This window comes from Antedon bifida, chromosome 2, assembly GCF_963402885.1.
Source record: "Antedon bifida chromosome 2, ecAntBifi1.1, whole genome shotgun sequence".
NCBI classification, from domain to species: Eukaryota; Metazoa; Echinodermata; class Crinoidea; order Comatulida; family Antedonidae; genus Antedon; species Antedon bifida.
In genome coordinates, this window is record NC_136227.1 from 20,944,204 (window position 1) to 20,968,531 (window position 24,328).

The window sequence follows — 24,328 nt, forward strand, 5'->3', positions numbered from 1 at the left end:
ATGACATGGTACCTGGCCTTTAACGTTTTCAGCTTGCTTACGACTTTTTTTTTTGTCCGTTTTACGCCAACCACAGCCAGCTTGCAAACAATATTAACGTAAACAGCTCCCGACCTTATTGTTCCATCCATTTGTCTACAAATTTCTTCTTGTCCCCTTATTAAGCAGATCTCATTATCCATCCAGTTCGACATTATTATTGTCAATTGAATTGAATCGGCGCCAAAGTGATATAACGGCGTTACGTTCTCACAGAATGCCTGTCTCGCATTGCAGGGAATATTCCTAGTAATATTACTAGGTCTAAAGCAGGTCATGACGACCTGTTCTCACAGAAAACCATACCGGTATGGTAATGGTATATTTCCGCAACATTCCTGGCACACAGCTCTGTGAGAAAGGGGCTTAACAGATATATTCCATCCTACTTCTCTGATGGCACACTATTTCTTTCACACCAAAAGCAAAACTCCGGAGACACTCCGGAGACACCCCGGAGTTGACGCCCCGCTGTTTGGTGTGAAAGGTAAAATCAAGCAACTCCGGAGTTTAAAACTGCGGGGTTGAACAGCTAAACATTCTCCGGAGAGCGAACTGCGGGGACACCCCGGTGTTTTGGTGTGAAAGGTACCAACATCAAACTCCGGAGTGTTTCGGGTCAAAAGGTCATCCTCACACGATCACTCATTGCTTTAGTTTTATTTCAAAATACTTTAAATATTTGTACAAAATATATAGCGGGTTTAAAAAATAATAAGTAGTATCAATAAAACATTATATTACTTCTGAGACTTTTGAAAGTAATTATTAAATTAAAAATATTGTTAATTAAAATTATTCTAATGATCGTCGCTATGTAAACAAAAAAAATAGAGGGCGACATTTACAATTTTATTTTATTAACCCCGGTGGCGCTAGGTTGGTGTGAAAGGGGTATCTCCGGAGTTTCTTGACGTTTTGAATGGTCATAAACCCCGGGGTGTCTCCGGAGACTCTCCGGAGTTTTGGTGTGAAAGGGGTATTATACACTAAAATGCGTCACTTTAAATCACCTTTCCCCGTGTTTTTCTCCACTTGATCAGACGGAATGTGCGACAGCGAGGGGGCCGCCATTTTTATTATTATAAGATGCCTTCAATTGCAAATAATTATTGTTCCAGATTGCTAATTTTGAATCACATGACCAATATTCGCCGCAATTTTTGAAATAAATAAATAGTTCAACATTTGAAATATGACTTTAATGTACTTTGGACGAATAGATTTGTGTAAACTTTTGACTATGTCTTAATTCATAAATATACAAAATATAAAAAAAATCGCCAAATCCATCGTTTGCCGGGATGGAAGTCAGTTTCTAGCCACTTTCTGAGCTACAGCTATTGGAATGCGACTTGCATGTGCCACAAATATGATTTTGGGAAGGTATTTTCTTTTTCCGAAAGTTAAATACCATCTCTTAAGTTTTATTAAACCAATCAATTCTTTATTATCATTATATACAGTAGATTTACCTTTCTGTTTCCACCAAAACTTTCTTCTCATCTTGTGATTCAGACTTTGTGACCTGCTTGGTTGCTGCATCAACATTGGTCTCTCGATATAAATATCGGTAGAACCCACTCAAATCTTTTTGTTTTGTGACGTCCAATTTAGCTGAGAATAAGACATTAAAAAATAAATAAAACATGCGATAATACCATATATGGCTCTGTAAACGAGAGGTCGCCGGTTCGAATACCGCCAGAGACATTTTTTCATACAACTACAAATATGGAACTTTCGCCGATGAGCTATGCTCGACGCGATTATAAGATCATGTTCCGAATATGAGCACTGTTTCTATAATTTGACAGTATGATTTATATATAATTTACACAGTGCTACGCAACACAATTGATTTACATACACAATATTATTTTAAAACCGTTGCGTATTAAAGTTAGAATTTATTCTGACTAGTTAAGCCTCCACTGATTGTGAGGGCGTTTGTTGTATGAAAGAGTGTATCTGGTGGGTGAAAATCTGCGATAATACCAAATATGGCTCTGTGGTCTAGTGGTATGATATTCGCCCTGTAAGCGAGAGGTCGCTGGTTCGAATCCCGCCAGAGAATTAAATTACTAAAAATACAGAACTTTCGGCGATGAGCTATGCTTGACGCGATTATAAGATCGTGTTCCGAATATGAGCACTGTTTCTATAATTTGACAGTATGATTTATATATATAGAATTTATTCTGTGCCTGTTTATAATATATAAAAAAGTATCTCTTCAGAGATCCTGCTTCGTGAATAAAAATACTGAAACTTAAAGATGAGGGCATATCAATTTGATCTCTGGTGCGCGTGTGTACAATTGAGGGACTAGTGCTGTTCCACCGTACCACGCCGAAAATGTTAAAGAGTCGCTATTCAATGGAGTTTGAACAATACCATAAAAGTCCCAGTGGTCTAATGGTTAGGACAGCTGCATATCAAGTTGGGGGCAAATTTTTCTCATTCTCACAGATTTCCTCATCTCTATCGTTTCAAATTAATTAATTAAATTTTAGTATATCACCAGTCGGTTTAGAATTAATGTTCTTTGCCTAATGTATTTATATACATAAAAGTATCTCTTCGGAGATCCCACTTCGTGAATAAAATACTGAATAGATGAGGGCGTATCAATTTGATCTCTGGTGCGCATGCGTACAATTGAGGGATTAGTGCTGTTCCCTAGTGGTCTAATGATTAGGACAGCTGCATATCAAGCAGACGGTCAGAGTTCGAGTCTTGGTTGGGGCAACTTTTTCTCATTCTCACAGATTTCCTCATCTTTATACATACACAAAAGAAATGTTGAAGCTTAGGAAACGTTATCTCGAAATAGTTTCTAGCCACAGATAGTTTTCCTGTGCATAGTGTAGTACAAATTTTGTTTTCTGAAGAGAAAGAAACCTGTTTATAATAAGGTCCATCTTTCCCAAGGTTGCATATATATTTTTGAAAGTTATCAGTATGTCAGGCGAGAATAAACTCATCTGATTCTCTTCTTTATGCGTCTATCTATTCTAACTAATGAACTTTACGTTCATTAGTTAGAAATATTTTCATTTCAATATAAGCTTATTCATAATAAAATATTACATAGTATTGGAAAACAATAGACTAATTATAATGTAGGCCACTATGTAATTTCGTGTCATTTTTTTGTTAAAAGCAAAATTCCAGCTGATTTAGAGTCTTTAGGATGTGAAGTAATACAAAAAATATGTTGCCATTTTTTTAAAAAAGCTTATGGGTGTCAAATCCAAGATGGCCCCCAATACGTAAAATATCCAATAAATGTACCATATTGAGCAAAGTAACACCCATTATGAATAATATTTTAAGTTAAAATTAATGCCATATGGGTTCTCTGCTATAAGAATTATTATAAACCTATATTCATCTGTATTCTAACATTTCGAATTTCAAAATAGCCACCATTTTTAAAAAAATGTGCAAGTTATGACGTAAAATGATAGGCCTATGACAACAAAATGGTGATTAACACAAAATGGCAGCCATTTTGAATTTTAAAATGGCCGCCATTTTTTTAAAAACGTGTGTAAGTTAAATAAAATTAGATTGAAATGACACAAAATGATATGCCTATGACAACAACTTGCTGATTAACACAAAATGTTGAGCATCAGGAGGTCTACAGTACAGTACACTTCTTCATATTAAAACATCTCATAAACTTCTTCAGTTAAATGACAACTGCCAAATGAAATATTTCTAATCAGTGAGCTGTCTTGAATGAATGCAATACAGTAAGTTGACCTTCCTTCGTTTTCTACTATTGTATCCATCAAACTTCAACAGACTGATCTGCGATCCCAACAAGCTTGTTCAGAAACAAATCAGCAAAAGCATTGCAATAACCTCATTTCACCGCCAAATACTCATACTTTCTTTTATACAGTACTGTAACAGCTAACTATGTGATACAACAAAGAATCTCTAGGAGTCCTCTTTTACTTTGATAAGTTTGTCACCTGTATTCACCGTCATATATATTTTTTGCCAATATTCTTCCTTTTCTTAGGATCCCATGACAGTTTGCCTTCTACAAGACTTTTACCAATGCCTCAAACATTTTCTGTCCAATGTCATCATGCCATGGCCAACAAACATCTCTGTGAGAATTGCAACATTCCATGAATATATTTGCCATTATGGGGCTGACTGGACTGCCCATTGCCAATCCCTCTTTTTGTCTGTAAATATCACCATCAAATGTGAAATATGTTGTGTTAAGAACTAGGCTTAACAGCTCCATGATGTTCTCCGTTTTCAAATTGGTTTTTAATTTTCTTTGAACTTGTTCCAGGATCTTGGTTTCTTTCAGTAAAGCATTGTGTGTTATGTTGATTGTTGGTTTTATAGGTTTCTTTGTGAATAGCGATATAACATCAAAGGATACAAGTGTGTGTTTTTGTCTATGTTGTTCAGTGTCTTTATGTCGACTGCTAATTGTTTGGAATTTTCTACATGGAATTCTGTGTTTCCAACCAAAGGTGATAATAATTTTTAGAGAAATTTGGAGACTTTGAAGTATATTGTGTTAATATTGTCTACGATTGGGCGTAATGGGTTGTTCTGTTTGTGGATTTTAGGTGTGCAGTATAATCGTGGGATGATTTCTGCAGTGGGGAAGCGTTTGGTTTTCCATTCATATGTTATTTTCTTTTCTTCTAGTAATCTGTTTAGGATTTCCACAAGGTTTCTCTTGTATTTCTTTGTAGGATCCTTTTTAAGTTTTTCGTACACATCCCCATCTTTCATCATGGTGTTTACCTTACGTTTGTAATCAGGGGTGTTCATGATCACCGTAGCTCTGCCTGTAAGATCATGATGATTTTGTCTTTTTTAGGCTATGTATGGCTGAATGTTGCTCTTTTGTGATATTTGTTTGTGGTGGTTTGGTGGTTTTTAAAATGCTAACAACCTTACCTCGTACCTTCGTCTTTCAAACAAAATGATACGTCACTTAGAATCTCGTTCTCTGTCTGCATTTTTTCTAGAAAAGTATGAGAAGTTGTAGAGAGAAAGCAGAGTTAGTATGTGCTTCTGTGACGTCCTTTAGAGATGTGTTACTTTTAAGATATTTGTGTCACTGTTGTACAGGTAATACAAGTTCAGTTTCAACAAAAGCACTGGCGTCAAAACTGTTTTCACAATGCTACAAAAAGTCCAAAAGCCATATAATTCACCGGGTCGAAATAAGAATTGCTTCTTGGTGTCATCTCTGTCCACCTCCATTCATCTCGGGCAAGAGTCATCATCAGGCATTATCTTGTCTTTCACCAGTACATGAGTTTTTATACCACAACCATGTGCACTCATCAAACCAGTGTATAACGGTGGTCCATCTGTAGAGAGTACATATCTAATGAAATCGGTTGAGATTTTAGAAGATGAGAAGTGGGAGTTAATGCTGCCTATGAAGCTTGTGAATGAGCTGTATCTTTATTTCCTTCAAGATTCTGCCAAAAGTTGACAGGTTGAAAACTTACCAACCATACTGGTGACGATGGCCCTGAAGGTTTAATTACATGGCAATAATGCATTTATTATTTAACATCATATTTATACAGGATTTCACAATAAGGTATAAATACACATAAATTAGAATTAGAAGTAATTGTTGTTGAATATTTGATATCAGTGTAAGTTGTTCCATACTTTTGCAACTCCAACTTTGAACGATTAGGTAATTTAAGAGTCAGAGTGGGGTATTATATATCTATTATACAGTACTGGTCAGAGGACTTTCGACATTCCCGCTCGTGTTTTTCTGCTGTTTTTCTAGAGTGTTTGTGCAGCGTTTCTGGAGTGTTTATGGAGGGATCAAGCGATCGAGTGCTGACCTCGACCAGCGAAGCATGAACGTTTTACAACAACAATAGAAATCAATCATACGTACATAATATATGAGCCCTTTTTATCTTTAGATTACTGACTTTGTTTATCTTCAACAAATAATACAGAGTATATATTAATTAACATAATAAAAAAACAGTAAAATATACGTTTAAAATTCACATGAACAGCTTTAAAATCATGGTAAAATTCATATCTTCAAAGTCCGAGTCAACAACGCCGAGATGATAGCTAGACTACTATAATCGCTCGCTCACTTCTCGCATAGACGCGCATCTACGATCTTTGTTTTGTTGGTGGTCATCAACCCTAGATTTACGAAACTTTGGGCGATGTGACGTCACGCAGCAAGCACATGGTTTTCTCATCAGCTCTCGCACTGCGAATATGACAAAATTGTTTCTGTTGATTTTTTCCAGGGCATACAAAAACGATCATTTTGATGCAGTTTATTTATTTTGTTTAAAAATTTATACTGTTCATTAGATATACATAATAATTATATCGGTGACGATTACATACAGTACATAGGCTATGCTACGGTAGTTAATTGAAAATAAATGTAATTTCTTAACATATGATTTTATTTTTCTTTCTGCACAACGTTCAAACTAAGCCATGTGCGAGTTGCGGCACCACGGCTGCAGTCCATGACTGAACTATGAGATCAATCACATGGTTCAATTAAATGTGGAAGAGTACAGTGTAGTAAATGGGGTAATGTTTTTGTGGAAAAAACAACATCCTTAAGTATCGTTTTTTTTTTATAGATAAAAACTGTTATAATATACTCATACTGTTATTAAAATTATTATTTTTGAAATTCTGATTTTACACGAACCTTGCCTACCGTATATTTCGGTGTATAAGTCGCACCTGTGTATAAGACGCACCCCCTAACTGAGAGTAAAATATCGGTATTATTTATATCGTCGATGTATAAGACGCACTTTATATTTCATCAAAACAATGTTTTTTTAAATTGTAATCAATTTTATTGTAATAATATATTTTGTTAATCTACAACGGCGTTCTTTATTTAGCTTTTTTCTTACCTAGGCTCGGCCGCGCCCAGCCTCAACAAGTTCTTTCTAACTTGTTATTCATGAGTTTCGTACCCGCAACATCGAGTGCATGACCGTGTGTGTAACACGCACGTGTGTGGGCTAGCCTCGCTCGATCATTTCGAGAGGGCGCACGTTTTCACGGACAATCGTATTCGATTAGTATCTATGTATCCGAGAAGTGTGTACGCTAGGTCCATGCTATAATCAACTGGAGAATATACTAGTCGAATACCGTACACCATGTGGCCGCCAAGAAGGGCTTGCGCTGGGGGTACGGCGGTCGGCGATCGTGCTTATAACTATAAATAAATACTAGCCTATTCCAATCGTAAACGTTTACAAATGAAATTATTTCGGAGCGCCTAAAACAGCTCTATAATGAACAAATCTTTTCATCATATTTAGTATAACATCACGCTAAAATGCCTTGAAAACTAGGCAGAAGCAGGTTGCCGTTACGTTAGTACACTGTAGCTAGGCTAGGCCTAGCCTACTCACTCAGGCCTAGCCAACGAGGTGACGATATGTACAATCTGTGTGGCGAGGCATATGTTCGGTGTATAAGACGCACCCTTAATTTAGAGGTCAAATTTGCGTGTCAAAAGTGCGACTTATACACCGAAATATACGGTATGTCAAATACGTGATAATAAAATATGGACACCCCCGAAGTGGATCGTACCATTTACCATACGTTGTTGTTTATAGTGTACATCACACGAGAGACAAATGTCGGAAAATAATTTGTACTTTGTTGGTTTCTCGTAGAATATTCAATTCAACAACTTATTAAGTGGTCTAATAAATGAAGAATTTATAAAGCAAGTATTCAATCTAAATATGTTATGTAGAAATATACCAAAGAATTTTAAACATTTTGTTTACATTATGCTCTACCGTGCACTTTCTCCCCGCAGCAAGAGTTGTGTCTGACATATAAATACTAGGCCTAATAAAGTAAGCCTAACATTATTAAATTATTTTATTATATTAAACATCTAAAGAGCCCCCAAAAAATGACATGGTATGCCTTTGAAATAAATAACAATAGAATCAATTACTGACATTTCAGGCGGTACGATTTTTAATCAACATGGTGTCCTGAAATACCCTGAAAACGCTATGTTATTTTTGTTTGTTACACTCGGCTGGCTGACTGACTGACTGAGCGAACGAAAATCGTCTATTATAAGCTTGGTTACAGTGTTAATCACTGACTTGTTGATTGACATTTGCTATTTCTAAAATAAATTATTATCGCCGACAACGGCCTAGTTTTTCACGCTAATAACGTGGAACACGAAAGACAATGACATCGGATAAACTACTCGCCAGAAATCCCTGCTCGATAAAACCGTTCATGCGTGGATTGTGACCTTAATGTATTACTCGAGGATAGCGACGCTCGTGAATATCGCTAGCAATACTCGAAAAACGCTCGGTAAACACTCGTTCAAAACACGCGAGGAATGTCGAAAGTCCTCTGACCAGTACTGTAAAGAGAACATTGACAACTTTAGACAGCCTTATATTTAGACAATCCTTGAGAAGTGACTATTTTAGAATATTGTGTACAAACAACAAAAATTATTTAAAGAATTTAATTTTTAGTGGCGGCCATTTTGAAATCCAAGATGGCCAACAGATTATCGCTTTACATAGATAAGAGTGTATAATGGGTAATACCATCAAAACGGACTTGTTCCACATTCATAATTTGTGTTATTGGTGATATTCTGATTTTAAATAGGGTTATTTGAATGTTGGTGGCCATCTTGAATTTGGTTCTTTAAATGTCTTTAGAAAAAATGGCAACATATTTTTTTTTCATTCCTTATATTACCAAGATATGAAATAAAGTCAAAGTTTGTTTTTAACAAAAAAATATACACGACATTAATATAAACGACATACCAGCCTACTGTACACTATTAGGATAAAATGAATGGACATCAAAAATCATTAATGGCAGTGGCAAGGGTCAGAGACTAATAGAACCATGTCAATGTCATCTAATATAAAAAAAAAGCAATGCTTGGAATGATTGTGTTCACTGTAAATGATTATGTCTCTTCCTTTTTTCAAAAGAGAAATAGTAATCAAAACTGGTGGTCAAATGCTTGTGGTCATGTATAGAGATAATCAAAACTATTTTGCAGAACTAGGAATTGACCAAAATCTTCACAGAATAGTGTCTGGAAGTTTTAAAACATGTGCGCTCTAGAACAAGTCAGATAATCATCTCTTTTAGAATCATTTTAATGATATCAATGCAACAATGCCCTTTTGGTGCACCGGCTAGTGTTATTCCAGAAAATCATTCTTGGACATGGGTTCCAGATTTATCTATTCACTGAGGTTGGTATGTACATATTCTGGACATACCAGTTGAACTATGAACTGTTCTGATTACAATGGGGATGACAACCAATAATATAGTAAGATCTGTTAGATGCTTATCCACCAATATGCTCAAGGCGCCTGAGAAAAACTAATCCGTAAACTTTACGAAGCTTCCAAAAACCACATCATTGTATTTTGTATACCAGTTAAGGTGCACAGACTGGCTAGTACATAACTAAGTATTCTCAGTTATTTGAGTACCTAGACAAATAAAAACCAATTATATATTGCCAACATAAAGAAGCAGATTCAAATCAGATAGTTTATAGTCTGGTCAAAAATCACCCTAACCATGGTGTAAGAACGTACCCTAATAAAATTTCATTCGTAGGTCCTATGTATATATTACATTCTTTTTTTTCACAGCATTAATTGCGTGGATATTAACATGCATTGCATATTCACGATTATAGTCAATGTTAATAAGAATAATGAGTAAGAATCATTTAAATGACAGTCCATTTCGCGTATACGATATAATAAATATGAAATGAATAAAGTCGTCTGAAATATTCTCTCATTTTTGTTTAAGTTTCTTTGAATTGTCTATTCTTTTCTATTTCTTATTTCGTGTTTTAGAAAATGTAATCCTGCCCCGGGCTCGAAGATTCTTTATATAATTTCGAAAACGTCTGACGGACAACTGTGTTATTATATATAATAACTTTACTGATCAAATAATTTGATTACTTGTATTGTAAAACTCGAGTTTGGACAACTTTGCATTTATTTGGTAACTAATTAATATGCATAAATACAAAATGTTGACCTTTGACCTTATATATTATATTTGGTTTTATAGGTACATTTTATGATTGGTAAATATTGAAATCGCAAATCACAAAGGATTTTTTTTCACCCATAATCATAAAAATGAAATAAAAGAACAAACTGTGCTTCAATGAATTTGTTATAATACATTATACATAATAGTTGTAAATGGTCAATTTTTAACTTAGACCTTTATATCTCGAAAAATAGAATAAAGAAATTATAAAATATAAACCTTTGCAACAAACATTGGTGGTGCAAAAGATGGTACTACCACGTCCAAATCTTTTGGTCACACAAGATTTAAAATTTCACATTCACATCAGATTTTTACGAATTTACTTGAGGAGTATATCAGCATATAATAATATTAATAGTATATATATTGGAGTAATTGACAGAAAACACAGTAATTTTAGTTTTCAATTACTGTATTGGGGGTATGTGGTTGCATTGTAATTGAATTGATAGAATAAGAGCAGAGTCTACATATTTTACAAATCAGTGCTTTTCCTTATTTACCTTCCATCTCAGCTTCCCTTCTTTCCTTTTCTTCTTCTTCTTTCATTTCTTCTAGTTTCTTCTTGTATGCTGATGTAACAAAAGCATCAGTTTCTCCGATATCTCCTTCTTCCTCTCTTTCCTTTTGGATCTTCCGTTCCATTATTTTTTCTTTTTCCCTATTTCGCACTTTAGCTGCCTTCATTAGTCCCTCAATGTACTTGGGCTGAAATGGGGATCTTATAATTAAACAATTATTTCACCAACAAAATCAAGCAATGAATTATCTTGTTTTACATGAACCTCTTCATTTATCTTACGATGAGTTGAATTGGCTAGTTGATGCTCAGATGTTAGTCTAACCAATTTAACCTTTAACTAGATTTGAACTCGTCACGTTGACGAGTTAGGCTATCGTGCTACGCATAACATGCACATTCTATTCATTAGGCTCAGTTTACAGTAAGCTGTACCACAACGATTGTACAAACAGCATAGCATCGATCAAAATCATTTAACAAGCGTCAACAGGTGACGGTATTAAACGGTTTAAAGCGGGGTTCCAGGTTTAAAATGAATAGTAAAAAATGTAAAATATATTTGTTTGTCTCTTGAACGGTAAAAGTTTCAATTTATATAAGCTCCCAGTGAAGCAGAACGAAGGCTGTGAAATGAGGCCAGACTACAAGTGCAGCTACGGCGATATGACACTGTGTTACAGAATAGGAAATTTGTGAAATGGTCAATCTTCCGACGACTCGTTATCATTAACCATATCAATTACTTTTGTAAAATTATACTTATCTGATGTAATTTTAGTCTGTTCCCATTTATAAAGTCAATTTTCTATGAAAATTCATCAAAACAGTGAAAAATTAGATATGTTTGCACTTTACGTTTGCCGATTTTCGCACTGACTTAGGGAAAGCCTTCAAAATCAATGCTGCTGAGCGAGGAGAGCGAGACGACGATACACGTGCTCTCTCTGCCCATGCCTGGCATCGTCACGTGATAAGCAGATACAGTATACAATACCAAACTGGTCGGGTCGAGTATACCCCGTCTATAATCACAACATGAACGATGTAGTACAGTATTTGATTGAAGGTCGACTCGACCTACCTAAATGGTATAGATAATATAGCTCGAATGATGGGGGTTGGAATATTTGTAAACATAAGTATTGCTAATTTTAACAAGTGTAGCCTATAGTAAAAGGCCTGGTAGTATCAATTCGCATAGGGTCTACTACACTAGCTAGCTCAATTTTTAACTGGGCCGGATCGGCTAGGTCTCCTTCCTACTACCTGGTCTACTTGCTCGATGCAGTATCCGCTTTTTTGGAGAGTAAACTAGGCCTATTTTAGGCCTACTTAGACGATCGGGACACCATACGTATGTGCGGACGGCGATCGGACCTTGTTTTGCCTCAATATTTACAGCCGATTTTGTAGAACGTTTTAGGTTTAGATTGTTTAGGAGTTTGGTTGATAGGATGGGTTTGGAATCCACTGAGTTTAGTTATTTATTTATGGGTCAATCGTTTAGTAGTAGGCTAGCTAGGCCCATGATGGGCCCTAATGTTTTAACGTAGCCATCGTGGCATGGAATCCCTAGTCAGAATGGCTCTCACCCATGAAAAAAAATTATTTAGGCTAGGCCTAGCCTAGTACGTGAAGCCGATAATACGATCTGTACTATTCGAGGTATAAAAATAGTATAATTTATGACTCCGTAATCTGTACTAAATTTTGTATTTCATTAAATGTCAAAAAAATATATGCTATAAATTAGTTGACAAACACAACGTACATGACGTCGCGAGTTTGGAATCCACTGATTACGTGATTTTGTGAATATTTCATGAATATTAATGAACTTCCCTAAGCTGCTGAAAAACAGACTTTCCATGAATTTACCCTAAAATGTATATGAAATTTAATTTTTTTAATTTCTCGTTATTACTTCTTCATTCTGACATGTCTATATTGTTATAATATTTTTTATTTAATAAATAAACGATATTTAAAAGCAATTTTAAACCCAGAATCCCCCTTTAAATCACGTTTATTTAATTGTTTGAGTATGATGACCTTTTAAAAAAAAATACCAATGTTCAAAATGTTGCTGATGATACAGGAAGATGATCCTTGACATGAAAATGTGTGTCAAGTGGTATTTAAAAATATCTATTGGTTTCTAATTTATAGTCAATCTAAGAATTTCAGAAAATCGCACGCAGTTATGCTACGCAACCATATTTCCATTAAACCAAAGTTTGTTGCACAACTACATACATGCATCTGCTGGCCAAGTTACAACATAACTGCCACTGCCATTTTTTAGATCTGCTGCGCACAAAAAATGAGCAGAAAAAATAAAATTTTTGACAATAACAATAGGCTATCGCTCTACAGAGAGCAATAGCCTAATGAATTAGTAAATATACTGATATACCATTTTCATTATTGAAGGCTGGTTCAGCCAAATCTGTTATGGGACCAATCAGAATATTGTTTGATTTACTGTATAGAATGCCATGAGTTTCTGTGGTTTGATTCTTTGATAATGAGAATAAGTACAGAAACGACACTAATTTAACAGTGTAGTGTACAGTACAGCTAAAAATTACTGCAACCCCCTCGTGGCTACGCATGACTACGAACGAGGTATTATTTTTTATCGCGATCCTACGAACTACATTGTTTTATCACGGTCCTATGAGAGGTATTGTTTTGCCACACGTCTATTGTAATGTGTTATAAACAACATTGTTATCAATGAATCAAGGGAAACAATGATTGAAAATACAGCAGTTACGCCAGATATTTTTATTTAGTCTAGCAATTAGTGTTTTAAAACATAGCCAAGGCCTGTAGCTATGCAGGCCTATGCGGGCCTACATGTAGAGGTAGAATTCGTCGATCCAAGGTGGGTTATTGGTTATCCGCAACGAAGTTGCAGGATAACCTCTTGTGATTGTACGAAATCATCATCATCATCTTTTTTTTCATCTTCTTTCTTTCTGTATGATTTTTGTGTAACGCTTTTCTCTAAAACTTGCAAACATAACATTTTGTTAACTATCTTAACATATTGACATTTACGTAACGTCGTCAAGCGAAGCTTTTGCATGACGTTTACAATTGCGCAACGTGACTTACGCGCGATTTAACGATTTTCTCGTATTTACAATAGGTCGAAAACAAAATAACATTTCAAATTGAAACTTTGCAAAAGTTTAATTGAAATCATGCGTTAACTTTCTGTAGAAAAAAAATTGCGTGTTTTAAACAAAGTTACGCGTGCACGCGCATTTAAAATTTCAAAATGCGCAAAATTAATTTCTAATCAACTTTCTACGCGTTTCATGTCGTTTTAAGCATGTAAAAAATTCCCACGTGTGCGCAAATTTTTACGTGTGCGGTGCGCACGTAGCATTAAAAACATATTTTTTCCGCATGATTTATGTTTTTCCAGCCTTTTCTAGTAATTTTACCAACTTTTAAACAATTTCGACTTAAAGTAACGTCATACGAGCACGTCGAATTGGCCAATTTGCACGCGTTTTTGATGAAAAAGTTCAAAAATTCGTCAAAATTATGCCTTTTTTTAAACAGTCGTAATTTCTAAACTGCACAGTCAACTTTTTGTGGATGACATTTTCTGAAAGTTAATGAGTTGTAGATATCGGATCATGTATTAATATTGCTAACCGTACATTGTGACGTCATCGTATGGCCACGCTAATATAAAATTTAGGATTTTTGTATCTTTCGTCATAGCTCATCACATTTAATAGAGCGCATCTCCACTTATCCGTTTTCCATTTTCACCCAAATTTTGATATTGTCTAGGTCAATCAACTGTCTTTCGCATGAATTAGAAATATTTTAATTTTTTTGACGTCATCATTCCTAAAAATTTAAATTACGTGTGGCATTAATTTCATCTTTACAGTAAATTTTAATCTGTTATAGCTCGTAAGAATAAAATTTGATAATCACGATTAAAACGTTTTCTGGAAGCTATTGGATTGTAGATACGAAATCATGTGAAAATGTTGCCAATCGGATGTTGTGACGTCATCATATGGCCAGTTAAATGAAAAAAGTCGTATTTTCATCTTTTGCGTCATAATTCATTACATTTAAAAGAGCGCGCATTAATATTTCACGTATTCAAATTTCTTTTGCACGTTAATATGTTGTTGCTGAGATAATATCCTTCCGAAATTGCTATCTTTGTATTTCATTTTGATGCCGTCGCCATGTTAAAAATTGCAATAAATAGCGGGTCCTGTAATTTCACCTATTCTACACTGTATGTGATATGGATACAGATTATACTGTGTATACTATATATGAATCAAAATAATAGAATTCAGCAATAAAAACATATCATATTCTTCAGTTCAGGTCATAATGCCAACGTGAACACTTCCTTTTGTCCTCAACCTATCCCCTTAATGTTAAAAGGTACGTCGTTACACGTTCATGTTGCACCACTTGCGCGGCGGATAACCAAACTCGTCAAAGTGACGAGTTACATGTCTAGTTATACTAGCATTTTTCTCTTTTGATAGCTGGTAACAATGGTAACAAGTTTCTCGTAGTATCGTGATCCAATAATAATACCTTTCCATGGTATCGTGTGAGAGCCTGTGGGATTGTGAAAATTTTTTGTGGGAGCGCGATCAAAAGACGATACTTCGTGGGTTTGCGATCATAAAGCAATGTCCCACGCATAGGCTACAAAGGGCTCGCACACTGTCCGATTGCCAAGTCGCAATGGTTGAAAACGTTTCAGATTGGCAAAAAATAAAACAGGTGCTTTAACCATTTTGGTGATGACACATGATAAAATAGATAATCAAATCAGCATTTTGGAGAAAGTCCTAAGATGTACTTGCCGATATTGTGAAGCATTTTGTTATCAAGCTCCATTTTTCGCCAACTTTTCTCGTACCAGGCTTCTCTTTGTTATTTCCATATGATGGAAGTAGCAGAACAGAGAGAGAGATGTTACATGACACATGGCTGATGAAGACTACCCGAACTTACTGGACGGCGACCAGCTATATAGCATATTTGTCTATTTTTAATTGTTGCGTGTCATTTGGCAAAATAAAAAAATTGGACTGTAGCTATTTTGGCTATTAATATTATATATAGATAATTGAATTGACTAAAAAAAATATTTACTTTCTCCAAATTTAACTTTGTGTAAGTACAGTATATATGCATTATTGATAACATAAACTACTAATTTTTCTGTGGTAATACCAACCTTTCTTTCTTTATCTGCTTTCTTTTGTACAATCATTTCTTGCTTCTTTTTCTCCATTTCATCATAAATACTGTCATATTCATAAACTGTTGGATCTTCTTCTAAAGCCTTCTGTATCTCTATCTGTGTCTAAAAAATATGTTTAAAAATAAACTTTGTCTACATAATAAGTATACAAATACAGTATTAGATTTTCCTGGTTTCTTTATAGTAGACATATGAATTAAAATGTCAATTTAAATTCAGTAATACCTGCTTTTTAACCTTACTTTTCCTTGCTTCCTGCATTAGGCTTTGATTAACAGCTTCATGAGCAGGCTCCTACAATCAAATTTATAAGAACTTTTAGGCAATTAATATGGATTTCATTCACGTAGCAGTGTAGGCAGAAAATTGAAGGTTCTCCACCGTCAGCCCACCAGTATTTTAACATAAGGAAAGAAACCATCAAAGTAATATATTTACATTACAAGTTATACACTGAGAAACATTTTTTTATGTACAGTATTGTTTTAGAATATTTATATTGAATTTACTACTGTATTTAAACTGAGTGTAAGAATAATGTGTATTTGAGATTCAATATAATGTACAGTAAACCCATTATTTTTTTCACTTTTGAGTATATTTATTAATCAAATATCTACTGTACCTCATCACTATCATCTCCAAAGATTGATGGCTTTTTAACAAAAGCTGATACCTTCTTTGATGTCCTTTTAATCAAACCAAATCTATGTTGAAAAAGGGTAAAATCATATTTACCAGACTAGACTTACACTTCTGCACTAAGGATAGACTTTGTGGTGGAATGGCTATTCCACTGCACTTATTTTTTATTTTTTAGAAAAAAAGAAAAAAAGTTTTGTGGAATGTAATTCCGTGCAAAATTTAATTTTCATTTGCTGAACTATAATATTTTATTTATTTTATTAAACATTTTTAAAGAGGATCGTCTGTGCAGGTCTTTAAGAGTGCCAAAACTGTTAAAATCATTAGAATCTCTGAATTTAAGTTTAAACAAGTCTATGGAACTACATTGCTATTTATCACTGGCTCCTACAAACCGGCTCTACATATTTGTTTAATAGGTTTTAGAACTATTTTTCTCATGTTTTAGAATGCAGTTGATATGTAAAGCCAGTTGTAGGAGCCAGTGATAAAAATGTAGTTCCATAGATTCATGTTTTAATTACTGATTTTTCAAAATTATATTATTACAATTATACTGTATAAATAAATATAAATGATGAAGGGCTAGTGTTGCCCGAAAGCTCTGCTAACTTTTCTGGCTGTTTTACTTTATCGTTTTGATTTAGCTTTTCGCTTTTTTTTATTGTATCTTCATTGAGATCCAGCCACTGATACCCACAGCATATTCATTTGCAGGCAATACTTCAAGGCTGGTCTGGGTTTCAGGTGGAGTTTTGACGTAATATTAGTAAAAATATAAATGTTTCATACGTATACTACTAGTAATCTATATCACATTGTTAAATATGATCAGTGTGTAGTCATAATTTGATAACTGAGCACGCATCTTTTAATATCTACATCATCAATAATTATTATTAATATCATATATCACATTGTTAGATGTGATCAGTGTAGTCATAATTTGATACCTGAGCACGCATCTTTCAATATCTATCTCATCAATAATTAATATTAATAATCTATCACATTGTTGGATATGATCAGTGTAGGCATAATTTGATAACTGAGCACGAATTTTTCAATATCTATTTCATCAATAATTATTATTAACTAGATGGTTCGCTCACGTACCCTCTACAGTAGGTCGTGTCCACAGATGGTTCTTGAATACACAGTAATTTCAGCGTCAAAAAACTGGCGATTTCAAATGTATGTATCGCAGGACTATAAATACATTATCGTTTTCAGAAATGAATATATAGACACGATGATTAATGTAGTCAACTAAAATTAGCACCCTGGGAATTAGGCCTACTTCCGAAGGAGAAACTTGCTCGCGATCAGCAGTCGCTCCCGTAAAAGTATTTCGGTTGCAGTTAATGACTTTCGGCCGCCGTATACAGAGTCAAATTCAACGTTGGTCAATTAGCTTAATAAATTTCTTCGGTACATTTAAACCTAACGAATTTGCATTGTATACTTGCATAATAAATCTTCCGCACATTACACAAATTTTAAGTTGTTAAATTAATGTGTAAAACCAGATATTCTACAACGGAAAAGGACATGTCAATCTCCGACATCGCTGCTGTCACACAGCTCGCGTCGAGCTGGCCGAACTCGAGCGAGGAAAACTAAACAACGTGTTCAAAATATGGAAAGTAACATTCGCTGATAGGGTGCAATGATGTATTAAACGGAAAACGTCACAACAAACTAGCGCGTATTTTACAGTACAATATTTTACTCACTACAATATCCACCGGATTATAATGGTTGAATCTTTAAAATTCATTTTAAAATGTAGTTCGCACAATTACCATGCACAATACGTTTGTAATCTATGTTTTATCGATTTCAATGTAGATTTAGCTATAATTTAATACCAAAATCCATAATATTTTTCCATAAATCGTGATCCAAAATTGGATTTTTGTCACAAAAATTGACTTTTCGTTACTAAAAACCTATTTATAGAAGACGATGGCTAACATAATTTGTACTGGAAACGTCTTAAACACAATCACCCAGTATCTGGGATGTGTTGGGATGGAGGAAGAGGGGCGGAAATACTGGCGGAAATACTGGCGTAATGAAGTATAACGTGATTGGAATTGTACTAGGAAAAGTTACTACATTTGAACTGTCCATGGGAAGAGTTAGGTTTGTTATTGTGGCTGGGATGGTGAAAGGAAAAAGAAGGCTGGGGGCCGCAGTATAAATTATATATATCAGCCAATATGACACCTATTCATTTACACAGTTTACAACGTACTTAAAACATAGGCCTATCATAGCTATGTATACCCCTACCCCTAAAGTTGAATTTGTCCTGGGAAGAATTTGTTTTTAAAAAAGAGTGTGGGATGTTTATTGAAGAGGGGTGGAGGTTGCTGAGTATAGGGAGACACTGGGGTCTGAGAAGGCTTAAACTAATTTAGAAAATTAATTGCTAGTACGATATAAATTATAATATAATATAATTGCTGGCTGAAATACTGGCGTAATGAAGTATAACGTGATTGGAATTGTACTAGGAAAAGTTACTACATTTGAACTGTCCATGGGAAGAGTTAGGTTTGTTATTGTGGCTGGGATGGTGAAAGGAAAAAGAAGGCTGGGGGCCGCAGTATAAATTATATATATCAGCCAATATGACACCTATTCATTTACACAGTTTACAACGTACTTAAAACATAGGCCTATCATAGCTATGTATACCCCTACCCCTAAAGTTGAATTTGTCCTGGGAAGAATTTGTTTTTAAAAAAGAGTGTGGGATGTTTATTGAAGAGGGGTGGAGGTTGCTGAGTATAGGGAGACACTGGGGTCTGAGAAGGCTTAAACTAATTTAGAAAATTAATTGCTAGTACGATATAAATTATAATATAATATAATTGCTAGTACGATATAAATCACTATAAGAATGTGTGTATTCGGACCGCAAAAAGACGTCGACTTAGACGAATTTCGACTTACAAATAAAAATTATAGAGTAATGTATAGGAAAGAATTGGGACTTTCAGAAAAATTTGATTTTCGTGATTTTTCGACTTACGGTTACACAAATTCGACTTAGGCGGAGTCGACTGTAGGCTAGTTATATTTGTAAGTTTCTATTAAAATTCTAAAAGTTTGTCAAAATGTACAATTTTAGCAATTGTGTACATTTAGTTTTAGCGTCCGCAAGTACCGCACCCTTCGCCCTAATAGTGATGGTGCCAAATTTTACACCTTTAGTCCTTATTTTATTCATAACTTTATTAGAAATACTCAATCAATTTTGTTGATTTAAAGTTTAAAATGCTTATGATTATATACTCTTTCAAACTGAACACTAGGCCTATTCAAATACTGAAAGATAAATTTAAAAATATATGCAAGTCCCTATCTAAGTAGGCCTAGGGGCCTAGGCTAACTAGGCCTAGAGTGTCAACCCTCCTGGCTGGTGGCCTGGCTGGCTGGGTTAGAATATTGGGTGCTGGTCAACCCGTACCCAAACCAACCCGTACCCATGCCAACTCGTACCCAACTTGGCTAACCCGTACCCAAATAATTGGTCAACTCGTACCCACTTTGGCTAACCCGTACCCAAACCAACCCGTACCCATGCCAACTCGTACCTAAATATTTGGCTTACTCGTACCCATTATTTGGCTTACCCGTACCCATTTTTGGCTTACTCGTACCCATTATTTGGCCTACTCGTACCCAATTTCAATAATTACTTGTAATGATTTGATCGGCATTTATAGGGCGTCAAAGAGACGACTCAGTCGTATGATCTTTTCCATATAGGCCCTATTGTGTTTATTAATAATTCAGTGAAATGATCATATCGGGGATCATAATTATACACGTACTGTATGGCCTGCAGGGCTATGGGGTAGAATTACTCGTAGATTTCGTGTTACGTGTTTTTGCTGACCGGGATTAACCTTTTATTATAAAAAAACACGCATTTATAGGGCGTCAAAGAGACGACTCAGTAAAATGACGTATGATCGTTTTCCATATATTGTATTTATTAATAATTCAGTGAAATGATCATATCGGGGATCATATACACGTACTAGATTTCGTGTTACGTGTTTTTGCTGACCGGGATTAACCTTTTATTATAAAAAAAACACGCATTTATAGGGCGTCAAAGAGACGACTCAGCAATGACGTATGATCGATTTCCATATATTTTATTTATTAATAATTCAGTGAAATGATCATATACACGTACTGTAAGGCAATTAAACATTTTGGCAGATTTTCTTCTATAACATGCAGCTACGTGTTTTTGCTGACTGGGGATTCCTCTTTTATATTAAAAAAACGCATTTGTAGTGTGTCAAAAAATAGACAACGCAATGTGGCGTATGATCGTTTTCTATTTATTTTTTTTCTTAAATAATTCAGTAAAATGATCTGTTTGTTTACGGCAATTAAACATTTTTGGTAGATGTTTCCTCAATAACAGCTACCTACGTGTTTTTACGCATTCTATAATGTGTCAAATAAGACAAATTAATGACCTACGACCGTTTTTCCATGGCAACGGATGTCGTATTATTTACTAAAATAATATAAACGTTCTGAAAGCCTACCTACACGTGTCTGAGTATACTTAGGCCTACGTATCTGTCAGCGATAAGATGATTTTTTTTTTTAGTTTTAGTAGTATGTATTTCTGTTTTTTAGTCATAATAATACAGTAATAATCATTATAAAATGAAAACGTAATAACAGCAAATGTCGTACGTCGTTTGTAATTAAATGTTAAATTATTGGAGGTTACCTTTTATTATTATTCTCACATCCGTCATTGTATACTAGGAGATTTGTTTTATAAACAGCAATAGGCAATAGGCCTAATCTACTTTCATTATTCTAATGCTCACTTAGCAGCAAAAATGAGGCTGGTATCCACTTAAATAGTTTCGTGATTTTAAAATACGAGTGACTACTTGAAAATGTATTAAATATTTTCGAAATGTTAAAACAGTTTAATATTTTCCAAAACTTGCAAAACAAAACAACAAAAACCATTTTTAAAACGATTTTCAAAAAGCACATTATATTAGGCCTACTTCATTATCTGTAAAATGAAATGAAAATACAAATTATGTATAAAAGATATTCATGTTTACTTTTAATAATTCAAGTTTTCATCATCACAGACTAGTGGGTATTTCAATATCCGTGTACTACTATTCGTAGTAAATAATAGATTAATAACTATTCATAAATGAAAAAAGAATAGAATGCAGCACAGCCATATTTATTATGTGGCTCTGATCTTCAATGTAAAACAGCGCCCTCAAGTATTAACTTGACCTAATACGACGTACCAAATACGACGAAAGCTGTGCTTTTTTCGTACGAGTCTGTACATATTATTTTACTTTTTAGGTCAATAGTTTTTGCCATTATAATATCGAACATATGATTGGTATCTAAAAATGTAATAAAACTGGGTTTAAATGTAATATAAATATACTTTAAATAGCATTAAACTTGGGTACGGGCCAGCCAATGATGGGTACGGGTCAGCCAATGATGGGTACGGGTCAGCCAAAATTTTGGTTACGAGTAAGCCAAAATTTGGGTACGAGTTGGTGGGTACGAGTTGGCATGGGTACGGGTTGACCTGTATTCAGAATATTACTAGGCCTACTAGGCCTAGGCCTAGCTAGGAGGCCTACTAGGGCCAGGCTAGCTAGGGGTTAGCCTATTCCTAACTAGCCTAGGCTATATACTATTTCAATAGGCCTAGGCTACTTACTGTTTCCCAAGAAGTGACATTTTACTGTTTTGGTTCTTTCTTGTATTGCCTCTCTCCCCTTGAAAAAAACAAACACGGATTACACACACGAGACGGTACTAGGGCCTAGGATAACGGATTGACAGATACCGGCGGGCCAGACGATCGGGCTTTTTTAAAGGATACACAGGTACGGTGAAGTATATTCAGAGCGTCATTCTGACGACTGGAGCATTCTCTACTTCTCTACGTAGCGCCATTTATGCCTTTAACTTCAATAATAGAAATAATACTACGGTAACTGCTCAAGTGGACCCAATTTAGCACCAGGGTAGCACAGTGATATAAAATAAAAATAAAGTCACTTAAGATTCAATATTTTCGTATTAATACACTGTGCTCAATGGGACCAAATTTGGTCCAGTACTAGCCTAGACCACCATGGTTGGGGCAGAGCTAATAATGAAAATAGAGCCCACAATTGCACTTATACTTATTACTACATAATCAGCTGTTCATTAATGTACTACTTTGTGGCGTAACGGGTAATGCTCATGTTTGAGTGCTCTCAGCATTGGGTTCGAACCTCTACGGACATTTTTTTGTTTTTGTTTTTTGACCGCAAATTACTAACAATACCATCTTTCCCACTACACCTGCACAAACTCATTTGCATAACAACGAACGGCATACCAAACTACGGTGAGACATACATTCTCTTCTAAACACGTAACGAAGATAATTCATTTCTTTTTTACATTAAAATTGAGGGCGCTAAACATAAAATTGACGAGATCAAATACATATAGCGAAAACCAAAAAAAAGAGTAAATAAGGCCAACAGCCATTAAGTCGCGTGCTACAATGCATAGTGATACCGGACCGACAGACAGACCGACAGACAGACCGACCGACCGACCAACCTACCAACTGACCGAAATTACTGAACATGTTTAAAAATGTTGAAATGTTTAAAAACATTTATATTTTTTAATTCACACGTGCGGAGCCGAATTTCGAGTTGAAAAATAAGTCAAGAAATCGGGCAAAAAGAGTGCGTAATAACATTTAACGCGCAGTGCGCGCGCAAAAATCTGCGCACTCATGGCAATTTTGTAAACGCTTAAAATTGCCTGAAACGTACTCTTATTTCATCGAAAATAAATTTTGAAAATTTTAAGCGCGCGTACGCATGCGTTACATGCGCTACGCACGTAATTGTATTGCCATATGATGATTTATGCCCTAAAATTTATGAGTACCAAATTTTATTTAATTGTGATTCATGGTTGTGAAGATATGATTACAAACGTGATTTCGTTAAATCGTGCGTAGACCGCGTAATTTTATATTGCGCACCGTGAAAACATAACCACATCGATTCCTGGCCATAAGGAATATACTGTGAAAAATTGACTTAGCTAACTGATATCAAGATAAGGTCAGAAAGCGATAAAACGCATAGTGATACCGGACCGACAGACAGACCGACAGACCGACAGACAGACCGACCGACCGACATAGTGAACTATAGAGTCGCGTCCACGCGAGTAAAAATGTGCTCTCCCTGCCTCAGCACTAAGGCCCTGCCACAGCCTTGGGGTCGTTTCCACCACATCATCACCAGATGCATTGCTAGTCCCTTCTCAAGATGTGTAGTGGAAAGGGGGAGTGCTCTCAGCATTGGGTTCGAACCTCTACGGATATTTTATATTTTATTACCTCCGCCAAGGAGGTTATATTTTCACCCCTGTATGTGTGTGTGTTTGTGTGTGTGTGTGTGTGTGTCTGTGAACAGCCTAGAGGCCACAGTTTTTAGCCGATTCTCACCAAATTTGGTCACAATGATCTATGCCCCAAAAGCTCAGACGAGTTCGAATTTGAGGTGAAAAGGTCATAGGTCAAGGTCACAACTAACAAAAAACTATTTTACTGCCTAGAGACCACAGTTTTTATCCAATTCTCACCA

General features: G+C 35.2%; 1 protein-coding gene across 6 annotated transcripts in view; it reads right to left on the reverse strand.

The window, feature by feature from the left end:
- The window catches only part of LOC144858635 (uncharacterized), a 199,756-nt gene that overhangs the window by 13,566 nt on the left and 161,862 nt on the right, over positions 1–24,328 (reverse strand). The window contains exons 1-7 of one of the 6 annotated variants that reach the window (XM_078714726.1): positions 22,890–22,984; positions 22,381–22,438; positions 16,600–16,681; positions 16,200–16,268; positions 15,948–16,076; positions 10,680–10,884; positions 1,515–1,656 (exon numbers count right to left, since the gene is read on the reverse strand). In XM_078714726.1, coding sequence (XP_078570852.1) covers positions 1,515–1,656; positions 10,680–10,884; positions 15,948–16,076; positions 16,200–16,268; positions 16,600–16,681; positions 22,381–22,400 — 647 coding nt within the window. In that variant the 5' untranslated portion in view covers positions 22,401–22,438; positions 22,890–22,984. Of the gene's footprint in view, positions 1–1,514; positions 1,657–10,679; positions 10,885–15,947; positions 16,077–16,199; positions 16,269–16,599; positions 16,682–22,380; positions 22,607–22,838; positions 22,985–24,328 lie in introns of those variants that run through there. The other 5 variants (XM_078714729.1, XM_078714728.1, XM_078714727.1 and 2 more) reach the window with 5 other exon arrangements.